General features: G+C 47.6%; 2 protein-coding genes and 1 long non-coding RNA gene across 3 annotated transcripts; all 3 read right to left on the bottom strand.

The window, feature by feature from the left end:
- Positions 1-129: 129 nt before the first annotated feature.
- On the bottom strand, positions 130-19,739 carry LOC117042566 (zinc finger protein 850-like; the record flags this gene model as incomplete). The annotated part of the gene is made up of 3 exons (XM_033142106.1): positions 130-1,474; positions 10,410-11,327; positions 18,542-19,739. Coding segments are annotated over 3 exons (2,241 nt in total), but the record flags the coding sequence as incomplete, so codon positions are not given.
- LOC117042993 (zinc finger protein 501-like) lies at positions 1,479-6,491 on the bottom strand (the record flags this gene model as incomplete). The annotated part of the gene is made up of 3 exons (XM_033142615.1): positions 6,433-6,491; positions 5,597-5,748; positions 1,479-2,725 (listed from the first exon to the last, which is right to left on the bottom strand). Coding segments are annotated over exons 2-3 (1,368 nt in total), but the record flags the coding sequence as incomplete, so codon positions are not given.
- Positions 19,740-19,796: 57 nt separating the features above from the next.
- LOC117042861 lies at positions 19,797-23,543 on the bottom strand. The gene is made up of 3 exons (XR_004426090.1): positions 23,507-23,543; positions 21,279-21,428; positions 19,797-19,927 (listed from the first exon to the last, which is right to left on the bottom strand). It is a non-coding gene; the product is annotated as an uncharacterized LOC117042861 (long non-coding RNA).
- Positions 23,544-24,800: the final 1,257 nt, after the last annotated feature.

Consider the following 24,800-nt stretch of genomic DNA (forward strand, 5'->3'; position numbering starts at 1 on the left):
TCTGGGTTAGCGGAGTATGTAACCTGAAGCATCTGTAACCCGAGGTACCACTGTAGTTGCCCTTACTTCTGCTTGTAATGAACAATATGATGGAATTAATTCAAGGCATGTTGCTTCCTCCTCCAGAGGTTTATAAGAATGAATTTTATTATTTCTGAGTATGCATGTGTGTTTGCGCATGTGCATTTATACATGATTATATTCCACCTTTCCACTGAAAGGTAACTACAACAGCACCCATGTAACAAAATGTATTACTCTGACCCCCATAATAATGCTCGAAGATAATGCTTTAATAATCCATCTAGAATTTACAAGGAAAAGGCGGGACACACCTGGAGCAAAGAAAGGAAATGCCTCATTACCAACTACAATCAAATTACCCAACTACTTCAAAACAAAAGCAACAAATCCTGACCCTCTTTCAATAACTGCTTTGCAGGATCTGGCCCAAGGTCCATGGAAGGGCACCATCGCATATTTGAGAGCACCAGCCAGAAACTTGCAGGAGTTCACCAGCAGCACATGTTCAGGCCTTTCCCTGGTTCTCCCACACAACATGCTTCCTTAGATAAGAGTGTGACCATATTGGCCCGTCCTTTTGTCTGTTTTCAAAGATGAGATGAGCAGGAGTGGTGGAGACCACCACTCCAATATGCTTCAGAGAGGGGGAAGAGGAAGGGAATATGGACCTAGGATTGCGGTGGTTTGAGACAGGACACACCCCAGAACAAGGAAGGAGCTGGGAAACAATGGAACAACAGGAGCTAGATAGCAGGTGCTCCAGCCCTGAATAGACACAGGAATATGTTGTGTTAGAAATATCACATCAGTCAAGTGACATGATGCCTCTAGTATGCTAGATTCCCCTCCTTCCCCTACAACCAGGCCTGCCCTTTGTGTCACAGAGCAGAAAGCCAAACAGACACAGAGGGATTTCCTTAGCGGCCACCATAGAGAGCAGGAAGGGTCTCAATGCCAGGAAGTAACTGTCGGGGATGGAACAGGCACTCTAGGCAACAGCACAGGTTTTTGAGGGCGCACATTCCATGTTTCTGTGGTTTTTTGTTGATTTAAATGAAAGTAGTAAAAGACACTCTCTGCACCACTGATTTCACTAGGCAGCTAGGCCAGTAAGCTGTTGACAGCACCCTCGTGACAGCTGGTGTATGATTTCTCCCATGTGAATTACTGTATGAGTTCCATGAAGTTTAGCAACAACGGTGCTCCAATTAAAGTGCTTTCCTCATTACAGGCATCTAAATATTTCTTGCCACTTGATTCACTTATGCAAAATGAGTTGGGAAATCTGACGAAATCTGTTCCCACATTCCAAGCATATATAGGGTTTATCCCATGTGAGTTCTTCTATGATAAGCAAGGCTAGATCCATGTGCAAATCTCTTTCCACAGTCCAGACATTTATATGGTTTCTCCCCTGTATGTATTCTTTGATGTGATGTAAGGCTTGTGCTGTGAATGAAGTTCTTCCCACACTCAAAACAGGTATATGGTTTTTCACCTCTGTGATTTCTTTGATGTATACGAAGGCCTGCATCCTGGCTGAAGCTCTTTCCACACTCAAAGCACTTATATGGCTTCTCTCCTGTATGGATTCTGCGATGGCTAACAAGGTATGTGCAGTTACTAAAGCTCCTTCCACATATCACACATTTATATGGTTTTCCCCCTGTATGGATTCGCTCATGCACAGTAAGGTGTGAACTCTGACTGAAGCTGTTCCCACACTCAAAGCATTTATATGGTTTCTCACCAGTGTGGGTTCTCTTATGTGAAGTAAGGTGTGAACTCTGTCTGAAGCTCTTTCCACATTCCAGGCATTTATATGGTTTCTCCCCTGTGTGGGTTCTCTTATGTGAAGTAAGGTTAGCTCTATGAGCAAAACATCTTCCACACTCTGAACATTTATAAGATTTCTCCCCAGTGTGAATTCTTTGATGAGATGTAAGGCTCAAATTGTAAGCAAAGCTCATTCCGCACTCCAAACATTTATATTGTTTCTCCCCTGTGTGAATTCTTAGATGAGTTTGAAGACCTGAGCTGTGGTGGAAACTTTTTCCACAGTCAAAACAGGTATATAGTTTCTCCCCGCTGTGAATTTTTTGATGCGATTTAAGACCTGAGCTGTGATGGAAACTCTTTCCACAGTCAAAACAGGTATACGGTTTCTCTCCTGTGTGAATTTTTTGATGTTCTGTAAGGCTTCTGTTGCGACTGAAGCTCTTTCCACACTCAAAGCAGTTATATGGTTTCTCCTCACTGTGGACTTCTTGATGTTTTCTAAGGTTTGAGTAACAACTGAAACCCTTTCCACATTCTAGGCATTCATAGGATTTCTGTCCTGCATGAATTCTTTCATGTGATTTTAGGCCTGGGCTGTCACTGAAGTTCTTTCCGCACACCAAGCATTTACACGGTTTCTCCTCTGTGTGGATTCTGCAGTGCGAGTTGAGGGTAGATTTACCTTTGAATGTTTTGCCACATAAAGAGCTATGGTTTTTTCTCTTCCCCTTGTGATGTTTTTTATGGACTGGGATTTGATGGCCGTTATCAGTCTGTTTAAGAAGACCTTTATTCCTCCCAATCTCTTCTTGGTTTTTCTCTTGTATACTTGTTTCCTCTTGATTTTGAAAGGTCTTTCCTTTGACTTCATGCTTGGTTCTTTCTATTGAGTCCCAAGAACAATGACTGTTGTGTTCATCACCTGCTAAAGTTAAGGAAAAATCACAATTAAAAATGTAATGCAAATCACAATCCTAGTGAGACTTTCTTTAACATATGATGATGATGATTTTATTATTTATACCCCACCCATCTAGCTGGGTTTCCTCAGCCACGCGGGGCAGCTTACAGCATATATACAGGTAAAGGTAAAGGACCCGTGGACAGTTACCGTATTTTTCGCTCCATAGGGCGCACCTCGTTTTTAGAGGAGGAAACAAGAAAAAAAATATTTTTCTGGTTTTCCTCTTCTAAAAGCCCTGGTTTTTTTGAGGATCAGCTAAAAGTTTTGCAGCTTTTTTGCAAAGGGAAAAGCCCTGGTTTTCTGAGGATCAGCTAAATTTTTTGCACTTTTTTTGCAAAGGGGGAAAAGCAAAGCTCCTTTTGCAAAGGGGGAAAAGCAAAGAGGGAAAGCCCAATTTTTATGGGGTTCAACTCACATTTCTGCAGCTTCTAAAGGAAAGGGAGCCTTTTCTACAGTTTCCAGACAGATAACCTAATCAGCCAGTCACATGTCGCTGGGGAAACAAACAACCTCCCTCTGCAGCACATTCAACAATGGAGGGTGGGGCTGAAAGGGAGCTGGGACTCTTATCTCTCTCCCGATCTCTTGCTGATCAGCTGCTGAGCGGGGTCCATTCAACACTCCCTTTTCTCTTTGTAAAATAAAAAGCATGATCCTCTTAAACAACTCCTCACCCACAGTAATATAAACAACCAGACTTAACATGAACACTGGTACAATAAACCAAGATGCCAACTTTGCAGCCACATACACCCGGACAACACCATTAATGGCCCAAACAACATCAAACATACCATCTCAGGACTATTCAATTGCTCATCTTCTACCATTGTGTATGCTATCAAATGCCAACAGTGCCCTTCAGCTCTCTATATTGGACAAACAGGCTAAAGCCTCCTCCAAAGGATAAATGGACATAAATCTGACATCAGGAATCACAAGACACAGAAACCAGTAGAACACTTCAATCTCCCAGGACATTCTATACAAGATCTCAAAGTAGCTGTCTTATTACAAAAGAATTTCAGAAATAGACTGGAAAGAGAAGTTGCTGAATTGCAACTTATTACCAAACTTAAAACCATGGCGAGACCTGGTCTGAATAGAGACACTGGATTCTTATACACGATATATTTTTAGCCTGTAAGACCAATTGCAGTTGTTAACAGTCACCAACAGGTTTTCCACACCTATCAGCATATCACCCATTCCCACCACCCTTCTGAGTAATACCCCTCCCCACCCTCTCACTATATATAAGGGTCTGGTGACTTCTGTTTCAGTGTATCTGAGGAAGTGTGCATGCATATGAAAGCTCATACCAAGAACAAAATTAGTTGGTCTCTAAGGTGCTACAGGAAGGATTTTTTTAATTTTGTTTTGACCTCTCCAAAAGTTTTTATTTTTTCTAAGGCTTTGGGAATAGTCTCTAACGGTTCCTCTAATGTTAATATTACATCATCCGCAAAAGCCTTTATTTTATATGGTCTCTTCCCCAATGTTATTCCTTTGATTTCTTCATCTTTTCTGATTTCTGTAATTAGTGTTTCTAATGAAAAATGAATAATAGAGGGCATAGAGGTCAGCCCTGTCTCACCCCCTTTTGTATGTGCATACCATCTGTCCTCATCATTTATTATTAAATCAGTGTATTGTTTTTCATAAAGGTAAAGGGACCCCTGACCATTAGGTCCAGTCACAGACGACTGGGGCTGTGGCGCTCATCTCACTTTATTGGCTGAAGGAGCCGGCGTACAGCTTCCAGGTCATGTGGCCAGCATGACTAAGCCGCTTCTGGCGAACCACAGCAGCACAGGGAAACGCCATTTACCGTCCCGCTGGAGTGGTACCTATTTATCTACTTGCACTTTGACGTACTTTCAAACTGCTGGGTGGGCAGGAGCTAGGAACAAGCAACGGGAACTCACCCCGTTGCGGGTATTCGAACCTCTGACCTTCCGATCAGCAAACCCTAGGTTCTGTAGTTTAGACCACAGCACCACCCGCGTCCCTCAGTGGAGCTTACAGGTAAAGGTAAAGGGACCCCTGACCATTAGGTCCAGTCGTGGCTGACCCTGGGGTTGCGGTGCTCATTTCATGTTACTGGCCGAGGGAGCTGGCGTACAGCTTCCGAGTCATGCGGCCAGCTTGACTAAGCCGCTTCTGGTGAACCAGAGCAGCACACGGAAACGCCATTTACCTTCCTGCTGGAATGGTACCTATTTATCTACTTGCACTTTGACGTGCTTTCGAACTGCTAGGTGGACAGGAGCTGGGACCGAGCAACAGGAGCTCACATCGTCGCGGGGATTCGAACCACTGATCTTCTGATCAGCAAACCCTAGGCTCTGTGGTTTAACTCACAGCACCACCCACATCCGCGTCACCTGCCACAGCACCCGTGGAGCTTACTCATGAGTAAATCTGCAATGGACTGCTGTGCATATTCTCCCTATTCTGACACCCAGAAACACTTTGCTCCTCTTCCCCTCCCTTCTTCCAATCAAGACCTTCTTGCCTTTTCTTCACTGTGTCTTTTCTGCTCACTTGGGTGGGTGGGCGGTTCCCTCCCCCCATCCATCCACCCCCCCCAACTTCCTGGAACTCAGCTGACCTCCCCCAGCCTCAGATGGTGCTGGACATGGGGAGCCCCAGCTCAGGTCATTTCTTGGATCCCGCCGCCTCTTTGAAACTATTTTGCAGAACTCAGGGGTTTCAACAAGCTGCGGGTTCCTGGGAGGGAGGCAGAAGCACAGGGAGCCTGAAGGGATTTTCCTTGTTTCCACTCTCCATCCCTCCATCCCCCCATCTCCATTCCCTGCCACTCACCAGATCTCTCTGAGGGTTCTGCAGGGGAACGGTCATAGGTTGTGGGAGGCAGCCTGACCAGGTCAACCGTCCACCTTCCTCCTTCCATCCTCGCTAGGTTTGCAGGATCAGCCTCTTCCATCCTTCCTGAGGAGCTCAGAAGCTGCAGGTTCCTAGGAGGGAGGGAGGGAGGGAGGGAGGGAGGGAGGGAGGGAGGGAGGGAGGGAGGGAGGGAGAAGCAACGGGAGCCTCAGAGCCCCTGCAGGTATTTTCCTGCCCAAGATATTTTGTTGGTGAATGATAAGCCTGCCTAGGAGTGCAGCTCCCACTTGCGGTAAAAGAGACGTCGTCCCCCCCCTGAACCCCACCATGCCAGGAAAGTGGATCTGAAAGAGGATCTTCTTCCCACTACCATTAAAAACATCCCTTTCCTTTTTCCCCAGCCTGGAGCTGTGACAGGGCTGTCTCCCTCCGTTCCTCCTCCTCCCCCAACCCACATTAGGGGAAGGGGCTGTAGCTCTAGGGCAGAGCATCTCCTCAGCAGGCAGAAATGCCCCAGATTCACCCCCCGTGGCCTAATCCTGCCCCCTCTACCCAGCACTGACCCCTTTCTCTCCAAAACACCCATGCCTCCCTCCCTTTCCTTTGGGGGGGTTTCCTACTCCACCCCCCAACTGCCTTCATGCTCTCCCCCTGGGGCGTCCCTGCAGCCCCCGAGGTCCTTTGCTCTCCCCACAGCTCCTTCGGGGCTCAATTGTGGGGTGCAACCCCCATGCATGCTCCTCTCCCGCAAAGCAGCTGCTCTGACACGGGAGACCCCCCCCAAAAAAAAAAAACACCCCCCCCCCTTTTCCTACCTTGCAAAAGGCAGTCTTCCGCTCTGCCGAATCTCCTCCCTCGCAGTTTATCAAATGGGACAAACGGAGGAGGAAGTGACGCATCCCCCCTCCCCCAGGAGGTCCTCTGTAGTAATATCATCGCTGCCTTTAACCCTTGAAGAGCCAGTATTTCTCCCAACCACCCACCTGCACCCAAACTGTTCTGGCAAAATTCAGTGCGGTTGGGGGGGTGATTCCTCCTAGAATCATCGAGTTGGAAGAGACCCCAAGGGCCATCCAGTCCAACCCCCTGCCAAGCAGGAAACACCATCAAAGCATTCCTGACAGATGGCTGTCAAGCCTCCGCTTAAAGACCTCCAAAGAAGGAGACTCCACCACACTCCTTGGCAGCAAATCCCACTGTCGGACAGCTCTTACTGTCAGGAAGTTCTTCCTAATGTTTAGGTGGAATCTTATTTTATGTAGTTTGAATCCATTGCCCCGTGTCCGCTTCTCTGGAGCAGCAGAAAACAACCTTTCACCCTCCTCGCCCCCTTGTTGCAGAATCGACTTCGAAGCAATCCATTACAATCTATTGCAGCCTAACATGATTCCCCCTCCGGAATTTCTCTCTCTCATCCTTCCAACCATTTCCTCCATTGCCTCCCCCAAATTTTCATTTCCCAGAAGGTGGAAGGAGCAACAAGGAGCAACAAGGGGATCGTCTACCTTGCCCCTGATCCTCACCAATTCTTATTTTGAAAAATATATAAAATGATGCACCCTTAGCCTTGAACACCTGAGAAATTATTCAGAATGTATACAAAGTATTCCAAATGCATGTTGGGAATGAAAGGAACATAAAGGGATATTTTATCACGTTTGGTGGACATGTACAAAAGCTATTTAAAATATTGGGCATGAAATCTCATTAGGTGCCAAAGGGGTAGAGGTTGAACCCAGGAAGTCTGATGTTCGCTTATGAAAACAGATGCAGAAACATTTAGGGTTCCATCTTCCGTTTGGGTCATTTAGCAAAGAGGATTTCACAAGACACAGAAAATGACTCGTGGAACTAGAAAGGGCTTGGGTGACTCTCACGTTCAAGTTAAAACTACAAAGGGGAAATATTAGGAGGGAAACCCTTCCCAATGAAGTAGCCACATTCAGCCCAAACATCAGCAGAAAATTGCCCACCCATCACAATACTCACAAAGAGCCCCAGGCTCTGGTAAATTCCAGGCTGAATAATCACAATTATTGAGACCATGAGCCCTTCCTTCAGACACACTTGCCTCCCCTCCTTCCTCCCTCCCCATATACACACACAGGTACACAGGGATTGTTTATTGTGAATTTATTCCTTTAACCGTTAACGTCTATAGTATCTGCATTTTTGTACTTTTTACCATTCTGCATATAGTCAACATTCAAGAAATAGCTGGTTTTTTAAATTCAATTTTCTTCACTTTCTTCCTAAAATGAAGCTCTTCACAGCTTTAATTCTGCCCTGTTCCAAAAATAGGGACAGCCTGTTTCCATTAGAGCTTTCAAAAATGCCATGAAGAATTTGTATGACCAGAAGTGCATTAAAATTTTGAAAATGGAAACACTTATGGGAACTCAAATTTCCTCCTTCCTTTAAAAATAAAAATTGATAATCCAATATGTTTTAGAATATAGCATTCTTACTCATTCTAAAAAGGCAGGGAGACAGAAGCTGATGGTGTTAATCTGAATTAGTTGCCCTTACTTCTGCTTGTAATGAACAATATGTTGGAATTAATTCAAGGCATGTTGCTTCCTCCTCCGGAGGTTTATAAGAATGAATTTTATTATTTCTGAGTATGCATGTGTGTTTGTGCATGTGCATTTATACCTGATTATATTCCACCTTTCCACTGAAAGGTAACTACAACAGCACCCATGTAACAAAATGTATTACTCTGACCCCCATAATATTGCTCAAAGATCATGCTTTAATAATCCATCTAGAAGTTACAAGAAAAAGGTGGGACACACCTGGAGCAAAGAATGGAAATGCCTCATTACTAATTACAATCAAATTACCCAACTACTTCAAAACGAAAGCAAGGAATCCTGGCCCTCTTTCAATAACTGCTGTGCAGGATCTGGCCCAAGGTCCATGGAAGGGCACCATCTCGTATTCAAGAGCACCAGCCAGAAACTTGCAGGAGTTCACATGATGTTCATGCCTGTCCCTGCTTTTCCCGCACAACATGCTTCTTTGAGAAGAGTGTGACCATATTAGCCTGTCCTTTTGTCTGTTTTCAAAGATGAGATGAGCAGGAGTGATGGAGACCACCACTCCAATATGCTTCAGAGAGGGGGAATAGGAAGGGAATATGGACCTAGGATTGCGGTGGTTTGAGATGGGACACATCCCAGGAGCTGGGAAATAGTGGAACAACAGGAGCTAGATAGCAGATGCTCCAGCCCTGAATAGAGACAGGAATCTGTTGTGTTAGAAATATCACAGCAGCCAAGTGACATGATGCCTCTGGTATGCTACAATCACCACCTTCCCCTACAACCAGGCATGCCCTTTGTGTCACAGAGCAGAAAGCCAAACAGACACAGAGGGATTCTCTTAGCGGCCACCGTAGAGAGCAGGAAGGGTCTCAATGCCAGGAAGTAACTGCTGGTGGTGGAACAGGCACTCTAGGCAACAGCTCAGGTTTCTGAGGGTGTACATTCCATGTTTCTGTGTTTGTTTGTTTTTTTGTTGATTTAAATGAAAGTAGTGAAAGAAACTCTCTGCACCACTGATATCACTAGGCAGCTAGCCCGGTGAGCAGTTGACGGCTGTAATGAATCAGATCTAAGTTAGGGGATGTTCAGAAACCCACGGTGTTTTAGGAGTTCATGGGCACCCCACTTTGAGTGGCAGATACCCCTTGGGAGGCGGGACATTCCGCTCTTTAAAAGGAGGGAAGAGCCGTTAGTGTGGGGAGAGTGGTGACTGGAAGGAGGGTGTGGGGCCAGGTTAGGTTTAGGTTAGATTAGGTTAGGATCGTTGAAGATGTGTTTATGTTGCTGAAAGAGTTTACACTGTTATGAAACGAAGCTTATGAACCATCACTATGTTCTGTAAGAAATAAAGACCTCTTATTGTTAAGCTAAGAAAATATCGTCGTTCATTTGGTCCAGTGAGTTATATAGGCTCTTGAGGAGGTGAACTCAGGGAAAGGACAAAACTAAACTAAAGGGTGATACCGGTAGTTTGTGTCTTGGAGTTCCCTCAGGAGGGGCTAGCGGGCGGAAACCCTGGTATTGCCACAGAGTTGCTAAGAGGGCTTAGCTAACTGATATAGTGAGGGGATCTAATAAAGAGAGACCCTGAACTGTAGGCAAAGGAGAGGTTAACCTCTGAAGCCCAGAGCAGAAGATATAACCGGCCACGGCCGCTGGACAGGAAAACACCCGTTACTAAGAAATTCCCAGATTATTAATAAAAGGGAAGTGAAATAACAGACGGACCTCAGAGGGACAGGTGGGGTGCATTGTAATTTGACCCAGAACACCTGATTAAAAATTCACTTAGTAACGAGGGGAGAATCTGAAGTGGAGGTTCGGCACAACGGCACCCTCGTGACAGCAAGTGTATATGATTTGTACCATGAGAATTCTCTACGAATTTCATGAAGTTTAGCAACAGCGGTGCTCTAATTAAAATGCTTTCCGCATTACAAGCATCTAAATATTTCTTTCCTCTTGATTTACTTATGCAAAATGAGTTGTGAAATCTGACCAAATCTGTTCCCACATTCCAAGCATATATAGGGTTTATCCCATGTGAGTTCTTCTATGATAAGTAAGGCTAGATCCATGTGCAAATCTCTTTCCACACTCCAAACATTTATATGGTTTCTCCCCTGTGTGAATTCTTTGATGTGATGTAAGGCTTGAGCTGTGAATGAAGTTCTTCCCACACTCAAAACAGGTATATGGTTTTTCACCTCTGTGATTTCTTTGATGTATACGAAGGCCTGCATCCTGGCTGAAGCTCTTTCCACACTCAAAGCACTTATATGGCTTCTCTCCTGTATGGATTCTGCGATGGCAAACAAGGTATGTGCAGTTACTAAAGCTCATTCCACATGTCACACATTTATATGGTTTTTCCCCTGTATGGATTCGCTCATGCACAGTAAGGTGTGAACTCTGACTGAAGCTGTTCCCACACTCAAAGCATTTATATGGCTTCTCACCAGTGTGGGTTCTCTTATGTGAAGTAAGGTGTGCACGCTGACTGAAGCTCTTTCCACATTCCAAGCATTTATATGGTTTCTCCCCTGTGTGGGTTCTCTTATGTGAAGTAAGGCTACAACTGTGAGCAAAGCTCCTTCCGCACTCCAAACACTTATACGGCTTCTCCCCAGTGTGAATTCTTTGATGAGATGTAAGGCTCAAATTGTAAGCAAAGCTCATTCCGCACTCCAAACATTTATATTGTTTCTCCCCTGTGTGAATTCTTAGATGAGTTTGAAGACCTGAGCTGTAATGGAAACTCTTTCCACAGTCAAAACAGGTATATGGTTTCACCCCCCTGTGAATTTTTTCATGCGATTTAAGGCATCTGCTGCGACTGAAGCTCTTTCCACACTCAAAGCAGCTATGTGGTTTCTCCTCGCTGTGGACTTCTTGATGAATTTTAAGGTTGAAACGGCGATTGAATCTCTTTCCACATTCTAGGCATTCGTAGAATTCCTGTCCTGTGTGAATTCTTTCATGTGATTTTAGGCCAGAGCTGTCACTGAAGTTCTTTCCACACGCCAAGCATTTACACTGTTTCTCCTCTGTGTGGATTCTGCAGTGTGAGTTGAGGCTAGATTTACCTTTGAACTTTCCCTTGACTTCACGCTTGGTTCTTTCTGATGAGACCTGAGAACGATGACTGTTGTGTTCATCACCTGCTAAAGTTAAGGGGAAATCACAATTAAAAATGTAATGCAAATCAGAATCTCAGTGAGACTTTCTGCAAAATATGATGATGATTTTATTATTTACATCCCACGCGAAGGCAGCTTACAGCATTTATACAGTTACAGGTAGGTAGCTGTGTTGGTCTGCCGTAGTCAAAACAAAATAAAAAAATAAATAAATTCCTTCCAGTAGCACCTTAGAGACCAGCTAAGTTTGTTCTTGGTATGAGCTTTTGTGTGCATGCACACTTCTTCAGATACTGCGTATCTTCTTCAGATATGTCTGCGCAGGTGATGGTTGCGAATCAGCGCTTCTACACATGTGTGAAGCACGATTTAGCGCTTCTGCGCAAGTGCCAAAACCCGGAAATAACACGTTCCGGTATTTTCGGGTTCAGTGCGTTCATATCCCGCAGTTCAGCAATGGGGGTGGAAATGCGCCAAGGCCATTTAGGGCTTTACAAGTTAGCACCAATACTTTGAATTGTGCTTGGAAACGTACTGGGAGTCAATGTTTAAGACCGGTGTTATATGCTCCTGGCAACTGCTCCCAGTCACCAGTCTAGCGGCCGCATTCTGGATAAATTGTAGTTTCTGAGTCACCTTCAAAGGTAGCCCCACATAGAGCGCACTGCAGTAGTCCAAGTGGGAGATAACTAGAGCATGCAGCACTCTGGAGAGACAGTCTATGGGCAGGTAGGGTCTCAGCCTGTGTCCCAGATGGAGCTGGTAGACAGCTGCCCTGGACACAGAATTGACCCGCACCTCCATGGACACAATGACACCCAGGCTGTGCACCTGGTTCTTCAAGGGCACAGACACACTGTTTAGGACCAGGGAGTCACCACACCAATCCACCCCCTGTCCCCCCAAAGCAGTACTTCTGTCTTGTCAGGATTCAACCTCAATCTGTTAGCCGCCATCCAAGGCGTTAGTCCCAACTATATGTGATTTTGGCTTTACACACTATCACCGAAAGGTAACCCCTGCTAAAGTTGTGTGTCAAAGCAATCCCTTACAATCAATTTCAAATCAATCCAGATCAAACCATTGCAGCCTAACAGGATGCCCCCTCTGGGATTTCTCTCTCTCTCTCATCATCATCATTTCAACAATTTCCTCCATCGCCTCTCCAACATTTTCAGTTCCCAGAAGGTGGAAGGAGCAACAAAGGTGGAAGGAGCCTGATCCTGACCAATTTTTCTTTTTTAAAAAAAATTATAAAATGATGCACCGGTTAGCACCGAACTCCTAAGAAATTATTCGGAATGTATACAAAATATTCCAAATGCATGTTGCAAATGAAACGACGTTATACTATGGAACTCGCTGAAAAAGAATTATCTTCACACCACCATTCATAGGCCTAGCCAAGGGGGGGGGGCAGCCCCCAAGATCAAGCAAAACATTAGAAATACTTAACTGACCAATCAAGCCGGTTCTGCCCCCCTAACAAAAGTCCTGCCCCCCAACAGAAATCCTGCACCCATTCCAGCCTTGAAAAACATTCCTTTCCTTTTCTACCTTTTATCTCTCACAGCCCAGAACTCTTGCCCTGCAACCTTCCATGTTTTCTTGCCAGGGGGGCTTCCTCACCCCCAAACATCCCTCCATCCCCCCATCTCCATTCCCTGCCACTCACCAGATCTCTCTGAGGGTCCTGTAGGGGAACAGCCAGCGGTTGTGGGAGACAGCCTGACCAGGTCAACCGTCCATCTTCCCCCTTCCATCCTCGCTAGGTCTGCAGGATGATGATGATAATAATAATAATAATAGCCCAGAGTGGCTAACATCATAAAAACACAATATGCATAAAAAACAAACATCAATTAATTAAAATGCATCTTAAAATTAATTCAGACAAGATAAAATCTAAGCAGGTGGCAATTATCAGGTTGGAGTTGAGAGTGGTTAATACTTGCCAGGACCAACTGTTTCCACTGATCCTACAAGGAACTGTGAGTGGATTGGGGCCTCCTTCGGGCTTGATTTATACAAAGGAAAGTAAGTCAAACTGCATCCTGCCCAAAGGCCTGGTGGAACAGCTCCGTCTTGCAGGCCCTGCGGGAAGATGTCAAATCTTCCCAGGTCCCCATCTCCATTCCCTGGAACTCACCAGATCTCTCTGAGGGTCCTGGAGGGGAACAGTCAGAGGTTGTGGGAGACAGCCTGACCAGGTCAACCGTCCATCTTCCTCCTTCCATCCTAGCTTGGTATGCAGAATCAGACTCTTTCATCCTTCCTGAGGAGCTCAGATGGAAAAAGAAGCAAAGTGACCCTCAGAGACCCTGCAGGGATTCTCCTGCCCTAGATATTCTCCTGCCCCTGGGCATACCCTCTGCAACAGTTCCCCAACAGGTTTTAAACATGTTTTTGTGATTCCAAATTAATCTGCCTGCTTTCTCTATCCTTTCTTAAGGTGGGCATGGTACGCTAAGTAGTGACCTGAAAGTAGATCCCATTGAACTCAGTGGAGCTTACTTAGGAGTAAATCTGCAATGGACGGCTGTGCATATTCTCCCTATTCTGACACCCAGAAACACATTGCTCCTCTTCCCCTCCCTTCTTCCAATCAAGACCTTCTTGCTTTTTCTTCCCTGTGTCTTTTCTGCTCACTTGGGTGGGGGGTTCCCTCCCTCCCATCCATCCATCCCCCCCCCAACCTCCTGGAACTCAGCTGACCTCCCCCAGACTCAGATGGTGCTGGAGGTGGGGAGCCCCAACTCAGTTCATTTCTAGGATCACAGATCCCGCCTCTTTGAAACTATTTTGCAGAACTCAGAAGTATAAACAAGCTACAGGTTCCTGGGAGGGAGGGAGGGAGGGAGGGAGAAGCAAAGGGAGCCTGAAGGGATTTCCCTTGTTTCCATTCTCCATCCCTCCATCCCCCCATCTCCATTCCCTGCCACTCACCAGATCTCTCTGAGGGTCCTGGAGGGGAACAGCCAGCGGTTGTGGGAGACAGCCTGACCAGGTCAACCGTCCATCTTCCTCCTTCCATCCTCTCTAGGTTTGCAGGATCAGCCTCTTCCATCCGTCCTGAGGAGCTCAGAAGCTGCAGGTTCCTGGGTGGGAGGGAGGGAGAAGCAACGGGAGCCTCAGAAGCCCTGCAGGCATTTCCCAGCCGAAGATATTTTATTGGTGAATGATAAGCCTGCCTAGGAGTGGAGATCCCACTTGCAGTAAAAGAGACGTGCCCCCCTCCTGAACCCCACCATGCCAGGAAAGTGAACCTGAAAGAGGATCTTCCTCCCACCACCATTAAAAACATCCCTTTCCTTTTTTTCCCAGCCTGGAGCTGTGACAGGGCTGCCTCCCTCTGTTTCTCCTCCTCCCCCCAACCCCACATTAGGGGAAGGGGCTTTAGCTCTAGGGCAGAGCATCTCCTCAACAGGCAGAAATGCCCCAGCAGCACCCCCCCCCGTGGCTTAATCCTGCCCCCTTTACCCAGCATCGACCCCTCTTTCTCCCAAACAGCAATGCCTCCTTCCTCCTCTTCCCAGAGCCCTCTCGCCTCCTTTCCTTTGGGGGTTTTCCTGCCCCACCCTAAAACTGCCTCCCTCCCTGCCTAGTCTTCTTGCCTTGCTCTCGTCCTGGGGCGCCCCTGCACCCCTTAAAGCCTTTTGCACTCATACAGCTCTTTGGGGGCTGCATTGGGGGTGCAACCCCACGCATGCTCCCTCCCACCGCTGCCCCTTTGCAAAACTGCCCTCTCCTGCAAAGCAGCTGCACTGACACGGGAGCCCCCCCAAAAAAGGCAGTCACCCCACATTAGGGGAAGGGGCTGTAGCTCAAGGGCAGAGCATCTCCTCAGCAGGCAGAAATGCCCCAGATTCATCCCCCGTGGCCTAATCCTTCCCCCTCTACCCAGCACCGACCCCTTTCTCTCCAAAACATCGATGCCTCCCTCCCTTTCCTTTGGGGGGGTTTCCTACTCCACCCCACAACTGCCTCCATGCTCTCCTCCTGGGGCGTCCCTGCAGCCCCCGAGCCCCTCTGCTCTCCCCACAGCTCTTTCGGGGCTCAATTGTGGGGTGCAACCCCATGCATGCTCCTCTCCCGCAAAGGAGCTGCTCTGACACGGGAGACCCCCCCCCAAAAAAACACCCCCCTTTTCCTACCTTGCAAAAGGCAGTCTTCCGCTCTGCCGAATCTCCTCCCTCGCAGCTTTTCAAATGTGACAAATGCAGGAGGAAGTGACGCTTTCTCCCTCCCCCAGGAGGTCCTCTGTAGTAATATCATCGCTGCCTTTAACCCTTGAAGAGCCAGTATCTCCTCCCCCCCCCCCCCAAAAAAAAAAACTTATAAGGTGCTGGGGTCATTGCAGATTCTGGTTCATGAGACCCCATAAAGCAGGGTTGCTGCCTTTGTTCTGACAAAATACAGGGCGGCTGCGGGTGATTCCTTCCCCCCCATCATTTGTTGCTGAAGTTATTTCAAAGCAATCCATTACAATCTATTGCAGCCTAACAGGATGCCCCCTCTGAAATTCTCTCTCTCTCTCTCATCCTTCCAACCATTTCCCCCACCGCCTCTCCAACAATTTCATTTCCCAGAACGTGGAAGGACCAACAAGGGGATCATTTATCTTGGACTTGGTCCTCACCAATTTTTCTTTTAAAAAAATTATAATATGATGTACTGGTTAGCACTGAACTCTTGAGAAATTATTCAGAATGCATACGGAATATTTCTATATTTTCTATATAATAATAATAATTTTATTATTTAAATGTTGCCTATCTGACTGTGTTCCTCCAGCCACTCTAGGTGGCTTCCAATCCACTCTTTTTGTGGGAGGACGACAAATTGAGCACTTGTTAAAAAAGGTAAAGGGACCCCTGACCATTAGGTCCATTTGTGTCCGACTCTGGGGTTGCGGCGCTCATCTCGCTTTATTGGCGGAGGGAGCCGGCGTAGAGCTTCTGGGTCACGTGGCCAGCATGACTAAGCCGCTTCTGGTGAACCAGAGCAGCGCACGGAAACGCGTTTACCTTCCCGTTGGAGCGGTACCTGTTTATCTACTTGCACTTTGACGTGCTTTCATAACTGCCAGCTGGGCAGGAGCAGGGACCGAGCAACGGGAGCTCACCCCGTCATGGGGATTCGAACCGCCGACCTTCTGATCGGCAAGCCCTAGGCTCTGTGGTTTAGGCCTATGCTATTTTTCCAGAAAAAGAGGCACCGGAACTCACCGTGAACGCCTCCCTCGTTCTCTTATAATGGCAATGGCACCTACCTGAGAAGGGCCGGCACTGAGTTCCTGTGAGTTCCAGCTGAAAAAAGCCCTGGTTTAGCCACATGTGTTGGGCCACTGGGATCCTGAGACAGCCCAAGGGATGTCGAGAAAGCCATTAAGTCCCACACAGGCCTCAGCATGGACGCCACCCCAAACACCGTTGTGGGAGGGTTCTCCAACACCACCACATCCCTCAGCTCAGTGAGGGGAGCTGAGGTGCAGCATGGTGCCCTCAACCCAATCGCTGCTCTCTCTGGTCAAAACACCACAGACAATCCCTCAGACCGAGAGGCAGTGCGGATTGTCCTGGTAAGGGAGATGGAATAGTCAACGTATATCCATATTGTGGCAGACTGCAAGAGAGAATCCAGATTGCTTCCTCAGCGAAGGAGATACTCAATTTATCCCCTTTGCATAGCCATCAAGAGGCTCCCTTAAAGCACCAGCCATCCGACTGGTGTTGAAATCATTGGACTGAAAGGAGAAGTATTAAATATTCAAAATAAACAACAGTGGTCCCAATCTACCCAGCAAAGCTGCTGACTTCAATACAGCTCCTCTTTCCATGTTGCCCTTCTGTGTAGACTGAGCTGCTTATCCTTCTGTCTGAGCTCTGGAGGGAACAGCTATTTTCCATGAGACTCCTAGTCCTTCCTTCAAGTAACCTCCTTCCCTGTCCCCAAATATGCACAGGTATACAATGATTGCTTATTATGGAAAATCCTTTATTTCTTTAACTATTAGTGTCTACTGTATTTCAAAATTTTAACACACACACACACCTTTTAACTAACTTTTCTTCACTCTGGGATGAACACCAAATCCAGTCCTCAAAATGGAGCCATGCACTGCTTGAATTCTTCCCTGGCCTAAAAACCAGAGGCATCCGATTGTATGACCAGAAGTGGGTTAAAATTTCCAAAATGAAAACACTTATTGAACTGGATTTCCCCCTTCCTTCCTGTGATAATCCATCTGTGTTAGATATATTTTAACGCATCGCATAGAGCAGACAGCTGCCGATTGGGTAAATCTAAATTAGTTAGCACTAACTGTGCCTGTAATGAACTCCAGGCATGTGGCCTCCTTCTCCTACCAAAGTTTATCCTGAAGATTTGTATGCTTCAAAGAACCCTGGCTAAAATGGAAGGGGCGGTTCTAAGAGTTTATTTACGGACCCCTCGGTTGAACAAAGAAACAACTAAAATTTTGAGAAGCCCTGAAACATCTTAACGTGTTTGAAGATCAGAGTTAGACCAGTTGAATCTGCAAAGCGGGGAACTCTATGGATTCCGTGATCCCCTTAATAATACAGGAATAAGTCCTACTCCTTTGTCATCCATCTACAAGGTGCAAGGAGAATGTGGGACACTGTTGGAATGCACAATCATTGAAAACATTTCTAAACTACCTGGCTATTACAAAACAAATCAATAAATCCTGGCCCTCTTTACTTAATGAACTAGTTCACTGGAAACGACCAAGGGTCTTTGAGAAGCAGCCATCTTGTCTCCAGGAACACCAGCCAAAAGCCTGCTGGAGTTGACAAGCAGCACATGAATGTTTAGGACTGTCCATGTTCTTTTTCCAGATTAGATGCTTTCATAAAGAGTTTGAAAATATTAGTCCTTCCTTTCGTCTACTGTATATTCAAAGCTGTTCCTTACAGTCAACATCCCCCAGTTCTTTTCTGTGACTCGCTCAGCTTCTTTAATTCCACTTTTGAGAAAAGAACGACTCACAGGATTTGAAATGTTGTCACAATGGCCTGTGGGGGCTTTTGAGATGCACTACAGACACCCAAGAATGAAAGAAACAGGTCTTGAGCTTTGCTGCTGGCTAGAACAGAACACCCTCTTATATATTCAGAGAAAAATATGAATACTTTTAACTTGGCCTGAGTTTGTTGTGGCTTCTTGCTTCTATGAATCTTTGAATTTTCCACCATATTGCAATCATTTTTATGGTTTCTTTCCTGCGTGCGTTTTATGATGAGAACGAAGGGCTGAGCTGCAAGTAAAGGTCTTTCCACATTCAAAACAAGAATAAGGCTTTTCCCCTCTGTGAATTCTCTGATGTGTGCTAAGGCTTGAACTCTGGCCAAAGCTCTTTCCACATTCAAAACATGCATACGGTCTTTCTCCGCTGTGAATTTTTTTATGTATATGAAGGCTAATACCCTGGCTGAAGCTCTTTCCACACTCAAAGCACTTGTATGGCTTCTCCCCTGTATGGATCCTGTGATGGCAAATAAGTTCTGTATTAGTACAGAAACTCTTTCCACACGTCACACACTTATATGGTTTTTCTCCTGTATGGTATCGTACATGCACAGTGAGGTGTGAACTCTGACTGAAGCTCTTTCCGCACTCTGAGCATTTATATGGCTTCTCACCAGTATGAGTTCTCTGATGTGAAATGAGATGTGGACTCTGACGGAAACTCTTTCCACATTGCAAGCATTTATATGGTTTCTCACCTGTGTGGGTTCTCTTGTGTAAAGTAAGGCTAATTAGATGGGCAAAGTTTCTTCCGCACTCCAAACAGCTATATGATTTCTCTCCGGTGTGAATTTTTTGATGAGATGTAAGGCCTGAGCTGTGAGCGAAGCTCATTCCGCACTCCAAACATTTATAAGATTTCTCTCCGGTGTGAATTTTTTGATGAGATGTAAGGCCTGAGCTGTGAGCGAAGCTTATTCCGCACTCCAAACATTTATATTGTTTCTCCCCTGTATGTATTTTTTGATGCGATGCAAGGTTTGAGCTGTGACGGAAACTCTTTCCACAGTCAAAACATTTATACGGTTTCTCCCCTGTGTGATTTTTTTGATGTTCTGTAAGGCTTCTGTTGCGACTGAAGGTCTTTCCACACTCAAAGCAGCTAAGCGGTTTCTCCTTGCTGTGGACTTCTTGATGTTTTCTAAGGTTTGAGTAACGACTGAAACTCTTTCCACATTGCAAGCATTTGTAGGATTCCTGTCCTGCGTGAATTCTTTCATGTGATTTTAGGACTGAGCTGTCACTGAAGCTCTTTCCACACACCAAGCATTTACACGGTTTCTCCTCTGTGTGGATTCTGCAGTGGGAGTTGAGGCTAGATTTACCTTTGAATGTTTTGCCACATAAAGAGCTATCGTTCGATCTCTTCCCCTTGTAATGTTTTTTCTGCACAGGGGTTCTATGGCTGTTATCAGTCTGCACAGGAAGACCTTTATTCCTCCCATCCTTTTCTTGGTTTTTCTCTTCTGAACTTGTTTCCTCTTGATCTTGAAAGGTCTTTCCTTTGACTTCATGCTTGATTCTTTCTGATGAGACCCGAGAGCGATGACTGTCGTGTTCATCACCTGCTAAAGATAAGGGAAGATAACAATTAAAAATGTAATGCAAATCACAATCCTAGTGAGACTTTATGTAACATCTGATGATGATGGTGATGATTTTGTGATTTATACCCCATTCATCTGACTGGGTTTCCAGAGCCACGCTGGGCAGCTTACAGCATATATAAACCATCAACATTAAAAACTGCCCAATACAGGGCTGCCTTCTTCTAAAAGTTACATAGTTCTTTATCTCCTTGACAACTGAAGGGTGCCACCACTGAGAAGGGCCTCTGCCTGGTTTTCTGTAACTTCACTTCTGGCAATGAGGGAACCAGCAGAAGCCCCTCAGAGCTGGACCTCAGGGTCTGGGGTTGGAGACGCTCCTTCAGGTCTACAGGGTCGAGGCTGTTTAGAGCTTTAAAGGTCAGCACCAGCACTTTGAACAGTGCTCAGAAACATACTCTGAGCCAATGCAGATCCTTTAAGACTGGTTTTATATGCTCCTGACAACTGCTCCCAGTCACCAGTTGAGCTGCCACATTCTGGATTACCTAACTGTAGTTTCCAAGTCACCTTCAAAGGGAGCCCCACCTAGAGTGAATTGTAGCCAGGGCCGTCTCGTCATAGGGGCTGGGTGGCGCGGCGCACCAGGGCGCCAGGCCCCCCAGGGGCGCCCCCGCAAGCCCGCTGGCATACCGGGCGCCCCCTCCCCAACCTGCGACCGCCCCCATGGGCGGGCGGGCGCTTGCGCGCCGGCGGGCAAGCTGCAAGCCGCCCGCCCTCCAGAGCACCAGCTGGAGCGCTGGGAAGGGCGCGCAAAGCCCTGCGCCGCTCCAGCGCCACGCCCCTCATCCCCCACTCGCCCACCTCCCTCCCGCGCTGGTCGCCCCTCTGGGGATGAGGGGCGTGGCGCTGGAGCGGCGCGGGGCTTTGCGCGCCCTTCCCAGTACTCCAGCTGGGGCTCCGGAGGGCGGCCGGCTTGCAGCGCCACGCCCCTCATCCCCCGCTTGCCCACCCCCCTCCCAAGGGGCGGCCAGCGTGGGAGCGAGGTGGGCGGAGAGGCGGCCCACCGGGGGCGCCGAGGGATCGTCGTGCCACAGCGGCCAATCTCTTTAAGACGGCCCTGATTGTAGCAAGCCAAGCGGGCGATAACCATAGCATGTACAACAGTCTGTGTACCAGATGTAGCTGGTAGACAGCAGCCCCAAAATCCTGGCTATGCCCAATTCACCATTCAAAACATTTATTTCCTGCCTATCTTTAATCTCTGCCAGTCCAGAGGTCTGGCCCTGCGGTCTTCCTAGTTTTCTTGCCAAGGGAGCTTCCTCACTCCCAGCATCCATCCATGTCCCCATCTCCATTCTCTGCAACTCACCAGATCTCTCTGAGGGTCCTGGAGGGGAACGGTCAGAGGTTGTGGGAGACAGCCTGACCAGGTCAACCGTCCATCTTCCTCCTTCCATCCTCGCTAAGTTTGCAGGACCAGCCTCTGTCAACCTCCCCAGGAGCTCAGAAGCTGCAGGTTCTTGAGAGGGAGGAAGAAGCAAAGGGAGCCTCAGAAGCCCTGCAAGTATTTTTCTGTGCAAGATATTCAGTTGGTGAACGATAATCCCCCCTAGGTGTGGAGCTCCCACTTGCAGTTTTCTTGGTAAAAGCAAAGTGCCCCCCTCCTGAACCTCACCATGCGCGGAAAGTGGAGTCAAGCCTGAAAGAGGATCTTCCTCCCACCACCATTAAAAACATCCCTTTCCTTTCCTCTCTGCCAGCTTCGAACTCCGTTCCTCCTCCTCCCCCAACCCCACATTAGAGGAAGGGGCTGTAGCTCTAGGGCAGAGCATCTCAATAGGCAGAAATGCCACTATTCAAGCCCCAGCGGCATCCCCTGTGGCCTAATCCTGCCCCCTCTACCCAGCATTGACCCCTCTTTCTCCAAAACATCCTGCCTCCTTTCCTTTGGGGGCTTTCCTGCCCCACCCTAAAACTGCCTCCCCCCCCACCTAGTCTTCTTGCCTTGCTCTCATCCTGGGGCACCCCTGCCCCCCTTAAAGCCTTTTGCACACATCACAGCTCTTTTGGGACTGAATTGGGGGTGCAACCCCACACATTCCCCCCCCCCACTGCTGCCCCTTTGCAAAACTGCCCTCTCCAGGAGGGCTTCTCTCCTGCAAAGCAGCTGCTCTGACATGGGAGCCCCTCCCCGTCAAAAAAAACCCCTCAGTGTTCAGCTCTGCAGCTTTTCAAATGTGACAAATGCAGGAGGAAGTGGCGCTTTCTCCCTCCCCCAGGAAGTCCTCTGTAGTAATATCATCGCTGCCTTTAACCCTTGAAGAGCCAGTATCTCCCCCCCCCCAAGAAAAACTTATAAGGTGCTGGGGTCATTGCAGATTCTGGTTCACGAGACCCCATAAAGTAGGGTTGCTGCTTTTGTTCTGACAAAATACAGGGCGGCTGGGGGTGATTCCTCCCCCCCCCCATCTGTTGCCGAAGTTATTTCAAAGCAATCCATTACAATCTATTGCAGCCTAACAGGATGCCCCCTCTGAAATCTCAATCTCTCTCTCTCTCTCTCTCTCTCTCTCTCTCTCTCTCTCATCCTTCCAACAATTTCCCCCATCGCCTCTCCAACAATTTCATTTCCCAGAAGGTGGAAGGAGCAACAAGGGGGTCATTTATCTTGGACTTGGTCCTCAGCAATTTTTCTTTTAAAAAAATTATATTATGATGTACCGGTTAGCTCTGAACTCTTGAGAAATTATTCAGAATGCATACAAAATATTCCTATTTTTTCAATATCACCAGTAATAATAATAATAATAATAATATCCCAATTAAGAGTGTAATCCCCATTACAATCCCAACTAGACTTGGAAGCCCCTCACAGCTGGTTGCTGCAAAATGCAACTGTGTGCCTTGCTGAGAAGGAGTCCCTCATCTGCCAAAGGACAAAGCAAAGGGATGCTTTTTCATAATGGCAAACTCTCCCCAGTGACATCTTTCTCTCTCACTGTTTCTAATAAATACAGTATAATATTATTTCCAGAATGCCCATTAATTCTGAGATGATTGTGGGCCTTTGACGTGTTCCATCTAATGGGGGTTGGGGGGGGGGTTGGGACTGATTTAACACCCCATATTAGCTCTTACAAAGAAAGAAATCTAGGAGGAGAGAGATGCTGTGAAAATGCACCCAAATTCTCCCCCCCCCATGGGTCAAACCAATCCTGGATGAATTATAAAATCGTAGAGTTGGAAGGGACCATGAGGGTCATCTAGTCCAACCCACTGCAATGCAGGAATCTTTTTGCCCAAGGTGGGGCTACCAACTAGGCTGTGGAAGCCTCCCCATGTGTGGAGCTCCCACTCACGGTTTCCATGCTAAAAAGAGGGCTGTCTTCCTCCTCAACCCCACCAGAGAAGAAAGAAGGAGTCATGCCTGAAAATGAATCTTCTACACATCACCATTAAAAACTTTCCTTTCTTTCTACCTTTTACCTCTGCCAACCTGGAGTTCTGGCCCTGCAACCTTCCTCGTTTTACTACCAGAGGAGCTTCCTCACTCCCAGCATCTCCCCGGGTCCCACATCTCCATTCCCTGGAACTCACCAGATCTCTCTGAGGGTCCTGGGAGAGATCGATTGGAGGTTGTGGGGAGGGATGCAAGAGGCAGCCTGACGAGGTCAACCGTCCACCTTCCTCCTTCCATCCTCGCTAGGTTTGCAGGATCAGCCTCTTCCATCCTTCCTGAGGAGCTCAGAAGCTGCAGGTTCCTGGGAGGGAGGGAGAAGCATAGGGAGCCTCAGAGCCGGCAGGCGTTTTTCCGCTCAATATATCTTCTCTCTCTCTCTCCCCTGCCCCTCCCCGGAAGTCCCCTCTCCCTGAGCCTTCTCTCTCTCTTCTGCCCCTCCCCGGAAGTCCCCTCTCCCTGAGCCTTCTCTCTCTCTTCTGCCCCTCCCCGGAAGTCCCCTCTCCCTGAGCCTTCTCTCTCTCTTCTGCCCCTCCCCGGAAGTCCCCTCTCCCTGAGCCTTCTCTCTCTCTTCTGCCCCTCCCCGGAAGTCCCCTCTCCCTGAGCCTTCTCTCTCTTCTGCCCCTCCCCGGAAGTCCCCTCTAACTGAGCCTTCTCTCTCTCTTCTGCCCCTCCCCGGAAGTCCCCTCTCCCTGAGCCTTCTCTCTCTCTTCTGCCCCTCCCCGGAAGTCCCCTCTCACTGAGCCTTCTCTCTCTCTTCTGCCCCTCCCCGGAAGTCCCCTCTCACTGAGCCCTGAGCCTTCTCTCTCTCTCTCTCTCTTCTGCCCCTCCCCGGAAGTCCCCTCTCACTGAGCCTTCTCTCTTCTGCCCCTCCCCGGAAGTCCCCTTTAACTGAGCCTTATCTCTCTCTCTCTCTCTCTCTCCTGCCCCTCCCCGGAAGTCCCCTCTAACTGAGCCTTATCTCTCTTTCCCTCTCTCCCTCTCTCTCTCCCCTGCCCCTCCCCGGAAGTCCCCTCTAACTGAGCCTTGGGGAACCTGGGGGATTTCCAAAATGCAAACGTTTCTTACTTGCTTGCTCTCTGGCTTTTGAAGAAAAGAAAACATCACAGAGATATTTATGGGAAGTGGAGTGAAGGAGCCTGGGGGGGGGGGGCGTAAGAGAATGGAAAGGTGCAATAAAAATGGGAGTGGAAGATGGGGCGGGCAGGAGAAGGAGGGGCAATTGACGTCAAGCAGCCCAAGCTTTGCTGAAGCTCTTTCCAGATTCCAAACATTTACTGTATATGGCTTTTCACCAACATGAGTTCTCCGATGTGAGCCGAGATGTGCACTCTGACGGAAACTCTTTCCACATTCCAGGCATTTATATGGGTTCTCTTGGGTAAAGCAAGGCTAATTCCATGGGCAAAGCTCCTTCCGCACTCCAAACATCTA

Source organism: Lacerta agilis, chromosome 2 (assembly GCF_009819535.1).
Source record: "Lacerta agilis isolate rLacAgi1 chromosome 2, rLacAgi1.pri, whole genome shotgun sequence".
Classification (NCBI taxonomy): Eukaryota; Metazoa; Chordata; class Lepidosauria; order Squamata; family Lacertidae; genus Lacerta; species Lacerta agilis.